At 48.8% G+C, this 13,566-nt stretch overlaps 1 protein-coding gene across 1 annotated transcript; it reads right to left on the bottom strand.

Moving 5' to 3' along the window:
- Positions 1-349: 349 nt before the first annotated feature.
- Positions 350-13,156, bottom strand: PM20D1 (peptidase M20 domain containing 1). The gene is made up of 13 exons (XM_038162246.1): positions 12,846-13,156; positions 10,983-11,069; positions 10,214-10,446; positions 8,349-8,435; positions 7,486-7,619; positions 6,949-7,068; positions 6,115-6,190; positions 5,848-5,909; positions 5,525-5,603; positions 4,421-4,492; positions 3,756-3,924; positions 2,829-2,928; positions 350-2,119 (listed from the first exon to the last, which is right to left on the bottom strand). Exons 1-13 carry the CDS (start codon positions 13,108-13,110, stop codon positions 1,990-1,992), a joined length of 1,614 nt encoding a protein of 537 aa, XP_038018174.1. The 5' UTR covers positions 13,111-13,156; the 3' UTR covers positions 350-1,989.
- Positions 13,157-13,566: the final 410 nt, after the last annotated feature.

Here is a 13,566-nt window from a genome sequence, read left to right as displayed (position 1 = left end):
CCACTGCCAGGGCTGTGCTCCATTCAGAGCTGTGCCCTGACACATCACTTTTGCTGTGCTTGCACGCAGGAGCTCACAGGAGCAGTGACACCTCCACAAAAGAGCCACAGACACGTGCCTGAACGAATCACAAAGCGCAGCAAAGCAGAAAAGATGCAAACTATTTACTGCCCAACAATGCCCGGCCTGGGCGAGCTGATTTTGTGTAGGAAAGGCAGCAAAGATGAAAGCTGGCTGGAAAATAGGTGGGTTTGTTTTGATGGAAACGGAACGGATTGCTCAGGTGTGGAAATGACTTCACTGCAATTACACAGCTACATAAAAAGATTAAATAATCATCAGAAAAGAATTCACATTCCTCGTTTTATTAGATGAAACTGTCAGTTTTGTTTCAATTATTCAGTGATACAGTTGGAGCCCTCTGGCCACGGTGATAAGATCAGACCACAAATAAATAAGAGAACGGTGAACGGAAAAAATCGGGATCACAGTTCCATCAGTGTTTTTCAGGACACGTTTCAGGGTATTTCCTGTACATTCCAGCACATTTCACAGTATGAATTTAGAGCAGAACATCCACCCATTCCAGTGCATAATTCAAGCTCTGAAAAACAGGCACATGTGTGCAGCAGGAGGTGCTGCACTGGTCCCTGCAGCACAGACACCGCCACTGTCACACAGCAGCTTTCAGGCTTTTCTTTGGCTAACATCACTTTGTTAACTATTTATTGATAGAATTAATTCCATTAATAAATTAATGATTAAATAAATGATTCAATAAATTATTTGTCTAATTAATACTGGTAACCCCAACTGCCAAGGCCAAAAGAATGCTGATCCCTTTAGTGCTGTCACAGGGAGGCAAGAAGTGCAAGATGAAGCAGAGTCCACATCCATGGCCTGCCTTCCCCAGGATTCCCAAAAAACTGAGCAGGAAAGTGGGAATTGCTTGACTGGCAGTGAAGGAACAAACCTCGGAGCCCTCTGAACTGGGAAAACTGAAGGGCTTCACATCTTTCACAATCAGGTTCTCAGAAGAGCAAAGGGGAAGCACAAAGTGATTCAGTGAGAAAAGAGATGAGCAGACAACAGGGATTTAATTCCTCATTTAAAGCTGCAATCCCTGGTTCTGACACCCAGCTGAAAACACACCCCGAGCCACAACAGGAGTCAGGGAGGGCAAAAAATCATCACTAAAATGATGGGAAGGAAAGTTTTCAGCACCTCCTCAGTTACAACAACACAGAAGTTCTGGAGTACCTGAAAACAGAGTCGGGAATCAGTGCAGCCACGGGAGTGAACACCGAGCCTGGCTCAGAGTACCATGGACCAGCCCCTGGGAGCAGCCTGGGAGAATCCCCTGGGAGAGTCCCCTGGGAAGGAGCCTGGGAGAATCCCCTGGGAGAATCCCCCGGGAGAATCCCCTGGGAAGCAGCCTGGGAGAATCCCCTGGGAGAGTCCCCTGGGAGAGTCCCGGGAGAGTCCCCTGGGAGAATCCCCTGGGAAGCAGCAGTGCCCAGCAGCAGTGCAAGAACCTCTCAGTGTGGCTGTACTGGTGACAGGAACCCTTTCACCACACCACAAACCCTGCCCGTGAGCTTCTGGCAGAGTGCTCACCTGAGAAAGATCCATCCACCACAAAAAAAGGAGTTTGTCAGAAGCACACAGGATGAGGCACCTTCTAGTGGTGAGTGCGTGCGTGCTGATTACAGCTTAGATTTTTAGTGATTACCAATTTCAGAGGTTTAAAGTGCTGAAAAAAATTAGTGTCAGATTAATGGCTGCACATCAGCCCACGGAGAGCAGAAATCAGGGTTATTCGTTGGGTTTGGCCAGGTTCCTATCACACAACCAGCACTTTTCCCATCTGTATGTAAACCACAATATAAAAAACCCCAAATTCCAGCTGTAGCTCAATACACAAGACACAACTGCATCTTCAGCCCCCTGTCCCAGAGTCCACCTGCAGCTGCTCTTCCCAGAAGTCCCTCAGAGCTCGTGGGAGTTGGCGTGGGGCTCTGGAAGTGCCTCAATGTCACAGTTCTGGATCAGCTGAAAGAGGAACTCCACCTGTTTCTCGTAATTCTCAATGGAGATTCTCTCATTCAACCCATGGATCCTGAAAGAAAAAGGACATTTTTCAGGCCAGGGGGAATTTCTGACCCAACTGTACAAACCCAGCACCCTGCTGGGCTGTTGGCTTCATAAAGCAGTGCACAGCAGAAAAACACAGCAATATAGACCAAAACCTGCACTGTAACCAAGCCAAATGTACTGATCCAAAGGCTCAGAGCCCGACAGCTCAGTCTGGAAAAAATCTAAAAGCTTAATCTTGAAAAAATCCTGATTTCTTGGTCCGTTTCTTGGCCATTCCTTTACAGCCAGAACACTCAAACCCGGCATCATCTGCACCTCAATAAAATGAGAAATCTGAATAAGCAAACAATCCCTAGCATGATGATGATGTCATCACATAACTTCAGGAATTTTCAAATCAATTCAAAGTGCAAGTGTCCAGATGTGTGGATAAATCTGCAGGACAAGGCCAACTACCAGAACAGCACCTCTCCCACCCTGCAGCACACAAAGGACCCACTCAGCACCACAGAATCAAACACCTAAACGGGTCCTGCCTGCATTTGAGGGAACAAAGAGCCAGGACTGACACTGTCCCAGGCCGATTTCCATCCCCAGCACCCAAATCTGCAGGAAATGGTGGCCTGACAGTGTGGGAGGCCAAGGTACACACGGCTGGGTTTCCTTCTGCTCATGGATCTCCTCTTTCCCTGGGCTCACCCCAAGAGCTGCCCCCGTGCAGAGCTCAGTACCTGGGGAGATCATCCTGCTTCAGGAGCAGAGGGTTGAACCTGTAAATGGCCTTGGTGACGTTGGTGAAGTGCCTGCTGTCCGTGTTTCCAATGCACGTGCCTGGAAAACAAAGCTCAGGTTTGTTCTGCAGGAGAGGAACAAGTGAAGTTCAAAAAGTGCCCACCTCTCCACAGGAGAGAGGAAAAACAAGTGAGAACAGTCCTGCACTGCCTGCAGCAAGAGCATCACTGCAAACACCAACTGGGACGTGCTGGAGAACGTTCTAGGAGAAGGAAAAACAAATGAGAACAGTCCTGCACTGCCTGCAGCAAGAGCATCACTGCAAACACCGACTGGGACGTGCTGGAGAACATTCTCTGTCCAGGAACAGGAGCTGAACACTCAACCAAGAACAACCAAGAGCTGAACAACCCAACCCAAGAACAACCAAGAGCTGAACAACCCAACCCAAGAACAGCTTTGACACTCGGGCTCCCCACAAATTAAAGCTCCAAACTTCAACAACTGCAGAGTTAGGAAGGAGCTGCAAGAAAGGGAAGGGGCTGGGATCATAAGGAACAATACAGAAAAGCAGGAATGGCTTTGCCAGCCACGAAAACAATAAAAGAAGAACTAAAGCAAGAAGACCTCCTCCTCTCCCTCACAATTCCTTTCTTCCCTGAAGAGATTCCTTTGTATGTGCAGAGAGCCCAATTCAAGGCTCATTGTTTCTGTCAGCTTCCTGTTTGCTTTTTTACTTCCACTACTAAAAAACAACATGAAAACTTTGAAAGCATAAAGAGGGAACGGAATAAAAAGAGGAAAAAACAGCTGTTTCCAGCAGTTAACAGCTGGGGTGGAGGAGTACACAGCAAATGGAAACAAGGCAGTGCTGGAGGAGGGAAAAGCAGAGGAGGAAACAATAATCATCATGTGCCTGCTGTCACCTGGGACTACACTGTCCACATCTGGGAAAGTGTCCAGGATGGTTCTTTGAAAAATATGGACTGCAAATGTCTGCTCATCCCAAGGACTGATGGGCAGGGGGTCAAAGGCCTCCACCACATCAATCTTCACTCTGTCATCAGCAATGGTGCTCCTGACTGCCTCCAGCACCTGGGGGTGAAACACAGAGACAAAAGCAGCTCAAGAAACGAGAAAGCAGCCCTCAGAGACATCAGCAAATGTTCAGCTTTCCAGAAAACATCTGTCTGTGAGCTGTCAGTTGTGGCTGCACACACAGGCTGAAAGTGTGCCAGTCCCTCTTCTGAGTGCAGGGCTGACACTTCAGCTGAATTTTTTAACCAGATGCACATCTCTGTCTCAAGGTACTCCTGAACTGCTTCAGCCCTGGAAGGCAGGAGCTCAGCCTGCTGCTCTTGGAAACAACGGCATCTAAATAATCCAGAGAAAGCTTCCAGAGGAGAAACCTCCAGCAAAGCCTTGGGGAAGGAAGAGCTTTGTTTCACAGCTGCCCTGGGCTGGACAGGCCTGTCAGACCTCCTGGGGTGTGCAAGATTCCCAAACCCTCCCAGGGCACAAAGCCATTCCATATCCCAGAGGAGCCACGTGCTCTGTGGCACAACAGCTGAGGACATGGGACCGGGGCTACCTCAGCAGCTGTCTCAGCTGAGTGGATCCTGAAGTTCACCGTGGCTCTTGCAGAGGAGGGGATGACATTCACCTGGCAAAAAGGAAGGGCCAAAGTTTAAAGGGAAGGGAAAACCAGAATAAAATGCCAGCTGCAAACTCAGAACTGCTCAAACAACTGCAGGCCTCGGGTGCTCCCCTGTTCCCACCAAGTGTGATGTCTCTTTCTGTGTTAAAACACTGTAAATCCTATCTAAAATGCAGGTAAATACACAAAGAAATATTTATCAAATCACAAGAAATGAAGTCAGCTGTTACTTCTATAGAAGTTTTTATCTTGAGTTCTCTCCTTTCAGGAAATTTCTACTAAGAAATTCTGAAACTCTGGATTTTTTTAAGTGATATTTTTACCTCATTGTCACATTACATGCTTCATATTTGGGTAAATGTAAGTTGCTGAACAACTGATTTTTATTGAACGCATAACTCTTCTTATCTACAGGCTGGATATTTACAACTTTGTTACACAAAAACGTGCAATCTTTAGAAAAAACCCCAAGGAAGCAGGGTGTCACTTCCCTCCTGGCCACTCTGTGTCACTGTTCAGCCACTGCATCTTTTCCTGTCCAGGGATGCTTTTCAATCACAGATTTCTTCAGGGACACACCAAACACAGCCTGTTTGTTTGCCAGAGCTCCAGGATTTTTGGACAGCTCCACCTCCTTATCAGGGCAGGATCTGGCTGTTATCTCTCAGTCCAAGGTGCGCATTTAACACACTTCAGGCAAACCCCAGACCTACGCTGCAAACGTCTGGGTCAGGGAAGTGTTTGTGGCTGTGACAGTTTCAAATATTGCCTTTGATACTTTGTAGGATTATGCAGAAGCCACATTTTCTTGTCTATGCTGAAATATTAAGAATTTTAACAGTGGTTGACAGAGATCAGATACTTCTGAAAGAGATTTTCAACCGTGATTTTCAAATCCAAGCCATATCTGAGGTAAGAACGAGACTGTGGCACCACACAGGGCCCACGCTGATCTCAGAACTGGATTTAAATAGGTGGACATTAAATGTCCTAATTGTCTCATCATGGTTCCATGGAGGAAAACCCACATGAAAGCACCTTGATTCCTGCATTAAACAGCGTGACTGCGGTGGTCGTTCGGATCAAGGCGTTGGTGGAAGGTTTCCAGGCAAGGACTCTACAAAAATAGAAACAAACAAACACCATTTTTCAAATAAGTTGAATATTGCTGAAAAACAAGTACTATAATTCCACAGGCAATAAGCTGAATGATGGCTTATTCCATTAACAAAGTGCTTATTAACAGGAAACCACTGAATTATCTAAACTACAAAATAACTGATTTCTTGGGAGGATTAGAAATGGCTTCATCTTTTAAGGGTGAGAGGCTGGGGATGTTTATCAAGGATCTCTTTTCTTACCTGCTGACAATAGGTGAGAACAGCCACAAATTGCTCATGATGATGTTGAGAGGAAACTTGAACTAAGGGGAAGAAACAAAGCCACGAATCAGAAAGTTCTCATTTGTCAAGAGCGCGGGGGAGTCACTTGAATATGGACAAAACAATTCCAGCAGCAACAATAATCTGGGAGCAAAACCAGCTTTTTTTATCCTTTCTACTCAACTACATTCTTCACTGGGTTACTGGCATGGAAACTGGGGAATGAAATCCTGCCTGTCTCCTCACCTCTGCTGCGAGGTGCTCCATGGTCATGAGCTCCGGGCCGTAGCCAAACAGGTTGCGCAAGGGATTCTGCTCCAGCCTACAAAACAAATTGTTAATGTTTTCAACGCTGAAAAGGTTAAAAAACAACTCTCTGGCTGTTACTGCTCCAGAAGGATGTCAGGAATTTGATTTGTGAAATGTATCCCTGTTATTGGAGATGCAATCACACTCTGCTCTCCTGGTGACCGCAAGCACAGCTCCACAGATTTCTGGGCATTCCAGTCACGCGCAAAGATTTCCTTTGAGAAAGAGCAGAAAAAATCCCAAAGCCTGGCTGCTATAAATACATGGAAATCCAGAAAAATAGCACACAAATCCCACCAGGTCTGGACACACTCAGTTCTTCTAAAATATGTATTTCTTAGCCAGTTCGGGATCTACACAGAGAGATGATTTCTGCAGTCACACTATGACTCTGTTCCACGTTCGTTGGCTTGGAGAATTCCCAGCTGAGGTAGCAGGGATGTGCAGGAACAAATTCCAGAGAAATCCTGCCACCCAAACAAAGGAATCTCTGTTGCCACAGAGGAAATTAGGGCAGACGGCACTGGCCTTGCTTCTAAAGAATTGGCTGACACTTGGAACAGCTGAAGTGCACAGACTCTGCAGCCACCTGGCAATTGTTCCCTGACTGGGAGTTTCATTTCTGCCCTTCAAAGCGAGCCACAAACTGCAATTTCAAATACAGAACAGCAGTTTGAAAAAGACTCTAAACACAAATATTTAAAAAGCCACATAGCAGTGATTTAGAGGTTTTTGACTTTTTTTCACATGGGCTGACAGGGAAGCTCTCACCTGGACATGGCTGCTGCCAGAATGCCAATACTTGTCTCCTTAGGAGGAAAGGATGAATGCCCTGGCTCTTTTTCCACAGTGAAGTTCAGTGTCATTGAACCTTTTTCTGTGACAGCAATCCTGGACAATGATAAATTAATCAATTAATTAACAAATAAATGACTAATGTAATTCTAAACACACACACACACAGACTGTTGATAAAAATAACTACTCTGCATAGTTTTAGTATGACAAAAACCACCCAAGCAGCAACAACAAATCATTAACACGGTGTTTAGATCTCTGCAGGAGTGATGTCTGGGCTGCTTCTGCAGCACGGAATTAAAATGCTCAGGGGAACATTGTGCCTCTGTCAGCATGACTGTGACGGACAGCAGCAGAGGCTGAAGGTCCCTGCCTTGCACTTTGTGCCACTGCTGCAGCTCCAGCAGCACCAACGCTGCCACACGTCCTGAAAGCATTCTGCAGGGACATCAGCACTGTCATTTATCACTAATTAATGATAATGAATCACGTTCTGGCGGTCACTCTTACATAGCCACCGGCTTCTTCACCCCTGCAATGATGCCATCCAGCACGGCGCTCCCCTCGTCCAGCAGGAAGGAGAGCTTCACTCCTCGGGCTTCCAGCAGAGCTGCCATTTTCTTTGCTCCCTTCAGCCCAGACACCTGTGCAATGCAGGTGAGGAACCGATCAGATCCAGCCACGACACCGGGAGGGAAACTGGAAAGCACCTTGCTGTTGGCTCCAGCACAAAGAATGCCTGAAATCCCCTGGGGAACAGCTCCAGAGCAGCATAAAAGATTCTTCCAGGAAAATTAATTGGAGATCGTTAATGGCCTGATAGCAGATGAATTTATAGCCGTGATGAGGAGAGCTCTCATTGATGAGTCACTGACTGCTGCTTTCATTTTGATATCTCAGAGCTGTAAACTCCACAGATTAGCAACTGCAGACCTCTTTATTTCAACTATTAATAATTCTTGGTCTTTATATTTTGGCAGTGCCTAACCCAACCCACCTCCCCTGTCTCTCTGTACCGCTGGAACACATTTGCCAGCTCTTCCTGAATGTTTGGCACAACCACGTGAATCTCAACCCAGCTTTTCCTGTCTCCAAAATGAGATTCCTGCTGCACCTTCCTTGCAGAGAAGAATTTGAAGTGACACCCTCCAATGTTCTTTTCCCTTTGCTCATCACACCAAACCCTTTGTGAATGTCACTCCGAGCCAAACAATCAATCCATAACTGTGACCTGGGGCCTGACACGGTATCTCCCCACAGAACCAAGAAAAACAGGAAAGACCTTCCAGCTAAACAATGTTTCAAAATTAAGCCCCGTTACCTAGAGGAACAATGCAAACAGGCTGTTGTTGCAAGGAAAGGAAAGAAAATACCTCCTCATCGTGGCCAATGCCAACATAGAAGGAGCGGCGGGGTCTGTAATTCCTCCTCAGCAGGAATTCCAGAGCTTGCAGAATGCCCTGCAGGAAAAGCACAGCGTGCTGAACCATCCCCGCGTGGTGATCAGGATAAATGCAACAGAATGCAGCGTGCTGGAACAGAACTGGGACCTTTCCACAGCCCTGAGCTTCGATTCCTACAGCTCCCACTGAGGATAATGCCACTCCTTGGAAAAGGCACTGCAGTGGCTGTGATCAGTAATGCTGTGCCAGGGAGGGACATGAAACACAGAGCAGCTGCTCCAGGACAAACTGCACGGGGAGCCCCCAGAGCCAGAACCATGCAGGGATTCACTGCTCCCTCACAGCGCCTGGCACACGCCCAGACGGGCTCCTCTGGAGCTCCCAAAGCCAGGCAGGTCAAGGAGCTGCGTGTTTTGTACAACGAGTGCCAAGACGACAGAAACAGAACAAGAAAATTAATCTGGAGAATGAGAAATCAAAAAATCAAATCTGCCATTTGCTGTGGCAATATAGATATATAAAACAATACATCTGCTCTAGTATTCCATCTCTCTTTTTCAATTCAAACCACCTAATTTTTCACATCAGCACCCATTTTCTGCCATGTTCACTGAAATTGCTGATTTTTTGTTTGTTTTTGGCCGTTTGTGGAGTTACTTGTGCAGTTCACAGCAGAACGAAGCTCCAACCTGAACTTTCAAGTTTCAAGGCTTTGAAATTGATGATTAAACACCCTGAAACTTTCTAGGAGTGTGTCCTGTGTGACACTAAACATCTGTTCAAATTTAAATACAGGGCTGCCATGGAAGTCATCACCAAAGTCACAAAGGGACATTTTCCTTATTCATTTTTCCATCAACCTTTGCCCCATGAGAAATCTTTCCCAATCTTTTCTGAATCCATTCCTCCCAAATGTGTTCACTTCAACAGCTCTCTGTTCTGCCACAGGCTGAATAAAAGATGCAGGGTTGTTTGTCTGTCTAATTAAATAAACACCATTTCATTTGAAACTCAAGCCTTTTCAAAGGGCCAGTTTCAGCTCGGAGTGCCTCTGTGACACCTGGGGAAAAGGAAAAGCTCTATCCCTGCTTTCAAACACAGCATTTGACAGAGAATTATGGAATGGTTTGGGTTGGAAGGGACCTCATAGCTCATGCAGTGCCACAGGCAGGGAAACTTCCACTGTCCCAGCTGCTCCAACCTGGCCTTGGACACTCCCAGGGATGGGGCAGCCACGGATTCTCCGGCCACAGAACTTTCAGCTGGCATTTAACCAAATACATCTGCATCTGGGAATATGATTCTCCAGCTCCTCCAGGAGTTTGAACCCTCTTTTCTTCAGTAACAGTGAAGAACGAGTGTAAACACTCCATCTTTAGGAGAGGTCGGGAGAAAACTGCGGGACTTGGAATTGATCCAAACGAGGAATTGATCCAAATTAGGAATTGATCCAAATTGGGAATTGATACAAACTGGGAATTGATACAAACTGGGAATTGATACAAACTGGGAATTGATACAAACTGGGAATTGATACAAACTGGGAATTGATACAAACTGGGAATTGATACAAACTGGGAATTGATACAAATTGGGAATTGATACAAACTGGGAATTGATACAAACTGGGAATTGATACAAACTGGGAATTGATCCAAATTGGGAATTGATACAAACTGGGAATTGATACAAATTGGGAATTGATCCAAACTAGGAATTGATCCCCAGCAGACAGAGGGTGAGAGAGAGCACAGCGAGCCCCAGGAGGACGGGCTGCTGCCCCCTGCCCTTGCCAGGCTCTGGCTCTGGGGGAGGACATTACCAAGCACACGTACAATGGCAGAGTTTTTGTTATCCAGCGTTCCTCGTCCGTAGATGAAACCTTCGTGCTCTGCGGCTGAGAAGGGAGGGAAATGCCAGCCCTCGGGGGGAGCAGGCACCACATCCATGTGTGCCAGCAGCATATAGGGCAGCAGGCCAGGGGCAGAGCCCTGAACTCTAAACAGGTGGCTGTATTTGCCAACAATTTCATGTTGGATGAACTTTGATGAAAATACAGCCGGGAAGACTGTTAAGAAAAAAAATAAAATTAAAGAGACATGTAAAAGAAAAAATTAACACTAACGGCCGATTTTAGCATTATTCCATAGAGGTGTCAGCTAGGTGGCATCAGGGGGAGCTGTGAATAAGACTGGGCACAGCAGGGAACAGAAGTTCTCACTTGCACCAATCCATCTCACTCGGGATTTGAAAGTCTCCTAAACAAAACCAGAACCCGTGTTCAGCAGTGCTGCAGCTCTTTTGCAGGGAGAAATGATAGAACTGCCAAAAAATTAGGCTGAAGCAGCAGCAGCAGCCATCCTTTTTTTTTTTATGGCATTTAGCCATCTCAAGGACCAAAAACCAACACTGCAAAAAGTCCTTTGAACCCTTTGGGGCCATTGATACCACTGCTACAGAGGGGACACACGTGTGACATTTCTGACAGGCCTTTCTGCAGGAAAAATATAAAAATCTGTTCCCTTCTATTCAGGAATGATGCATGCTCTCTTCAATTTGTTTATGGAAATGAAAATAGAGCGGCAGAGACTGAAAGCCCAGTACCTTTCTGAATGTAAGTCCCAAATTCTGCCATGGCAGTTGTATTCAAATCCTCTGGAGACCTGGACACAGTTGGGATTTTAATGGCCCCTTCAAAGAAGCACAGAACAGAAATCACTCAGCACCAGAACCAAACAAAGCTCCGACTGCACGTCAAAAGTGGAAGTACATTTATGCTCCTGAGTGCTTTTCCAGGCTTTAAACATCATTTCACAGCACAGCACGAGCTGCCACGATCAAAAAAACACTGATGTGCTTCAGCTGGGCCGTGCACAGGCAGCCACCAGCATTTCCTAACAGCCCAGCCAAGGTACCTCTCCAGACAATCTGACTCCACTTTTCAAGCTGAAGTGTTGAATGATGTCCTTAGAAACGCTACTGGCCAGGAGCAGCTGCAATTTGCTTGGGTGATCTGATTCCCCAGGGCCAGAGGCTGCTCTGGCAGCTGAGCAGGCAGCTGAGCTGGCAGTCCAGGGCTCTTTCTCAAGAGTGAAGCAGGTTGTGATGGTTATTACACCTCCATACTGCTTTAGAAATTAACCCACACATAAACAGACAGGGTTTTGTTGGCCCTCTCGGTCTGCCCTGTCATTTAAACAGGCTCTCCAACATCCAGGCCCCGTCCTGCCGAAATGGGAGGAACTCAGCCCCAGCTGCCTTTCCAAACAGCAGCTGCCAGGAGAGGTTATGGATTCTTTTGAGGTCGTGTGATTCATGAATTCACACAAAAATCTATTGTGAGCCTTCATTTTCCCATTAAAAGAAGAATGCAAACACGACTTGTTAGGCAATAAATCCTACAAAGCAGCGAGGTATGAGGTTTGCACCTGGTGCCAGATTGTGGTTTCCTGCACGGTGCCAGCCCCACCGAGAGCTAAACCCCTCAAACCTTCTGCGTCAGCCAGCACAAAGAGCCCAGGACTGGGCACAGCAGTGGTGAGCAAGAACAAGAAAGGGAGAAAATCCCGACAGTGACTTATCCGGTGGACAAAGGGATGTCTGGAAACGCCTTCACGGGTGTCTGGCAAAATTCTGTGAGTACGAGCAGGAAACGGTGGGGAAAATCAACACAGGGCAAGGGTTGGCTCAGGAGAAGCACAGGATCGCTGAGGCTGGAAAATCCCTGTGGGATCATCGAGTCCAGGCTGAGCCTGATCTCCACCCTGAGCACTCAGTGCCACCTCCAGGTGACACCTCCAGGGAAGGGCACTCCAAACCCCCCTAGGCAGCCCCTTCCAGCCCTTTCCATGAGGAAATTCCTGCTGATCTCCAACCTGAGCCTCCCCAGCCCAGCCTGAGGCCGTTCCCTCTCCTCCTGTCCCTGTTCCCTGGGAGAAGATCCCAAATCCCCCCCGGCTGTGCCCTCCTGGCAGGGAGTTGTGCAGAGCCAGAAATTCCCCCTGAGCCTCCTCTGCTCCAGGCTGAGCCCCTTCCCAGCTCCCTCAGGACTCTGCAAACCCTTCCCAGCTCCCTCAGGACTCTGCAAACCCTTCCCAGCTCCCTCAAACTCTCTGAACCCTTCCCAGCTCCCTCAGGACTCTCCAGCCCCTTTCCCAGCTCCCTCAGGACTCTCCAGCCCCTTTCCCAGCTCCCTCAGGACTCTCCATTCCCCTCCCTGGACTCGCTCCAGTCCTTCCTGAACTGCAGCGCCCAGAACCGGACCCGGCGCTCGAGGCGTGGCCTCAGCAGCGCCCAGCACAGATTTTCAATCACTTCCTTAGCCCGGCTGGGAGCCAACACCCGCTTCCTTCCAGGGAAAGCACCCGGGGAGCGGCCGCCTCCACACCCGCCCCCCGTGCCCTGGGTCCCCCTCAGGAGGGGCCAGTCCCGGGGCGAGGGGGGCTCACAGCGCTCGGGCCCCCTCACCTCGCAGCGCCTCCTTGAGCTCCCGCCGCTCGCCGGCGCTGAAGGCGGCGGTGCCGGCGCTCCGTGCCCAGAGCCGCGGCACCCCGGCCGGGGCTCGCAGGACGAAGGCGCGGAGCAGGACGGCGGCCGCCAGCGCCAGCACCACCGAGCCCAGCGCCAGCAGCGCCGCCGTCACCGCCCGCCGCCCGCCCGCCATCACTGACCGCCGCGCCCCCGCAGCTGATGGGCGTGACCGGGAGCCAATCGCCACCCGCCTCGTCGGCATGGTGACCAATGGGATTGGAGCAGGGGCGGGCGATAATCCGCTCCTCTCGCGGGGGCTGCTGGGAGTTGTAGTTTGCCGCGGATGTGGCGGCGGCCGAGGGGAGCGCGGAGTTAGGGAATGGTTCGCGTTGGAAAGGATCTTAAATCCCATCCCATTCCACCCCTGCCGTGTCAGGGACACCTTCCACTGTCCCTGGCTGCTCCAAGCCCTTTCCAGCCTGGCCTTGGACAATTCCAGGGATGGGGCAGCCCCAGCTGCTCTGGGCATCCTGTGCCAGGGCCTGCCACCCTCACAGGGAAGGATTTCTTCCCGATATCTTGGGGTGCTGCTCCCAAAGGATGGGGACAAAAAGGGTTCCTGTGGGGAATAACCACCCCCAGGCTCATTGGGGCCACAAGGGAGGCAGAAGGATGCCAGGACTGGCCAAGGGACAGCCCAGGGAGTCTCTGGGTTCTG

The sequence above is a fragment of the Motacilla alba genome, chromosome 26, assembly GCF_015832195.1.
Source record: "Motacilla alba alba isolate MOTALB_02 chromosome 26, Motacilla_alba_V1.0_pri, whole genome shotgun sequence".
NCBI lineage: Eukaryota > Metazoa > Chordata > Aves > Passeriformes > Motacillidae > Motacilla > Motacilla alba.
The sequence above is the reverse complement of the archived record's forward strand: the minus strand, read 5'-3'. Positions and strand labels throughout refer to the sequence as shown.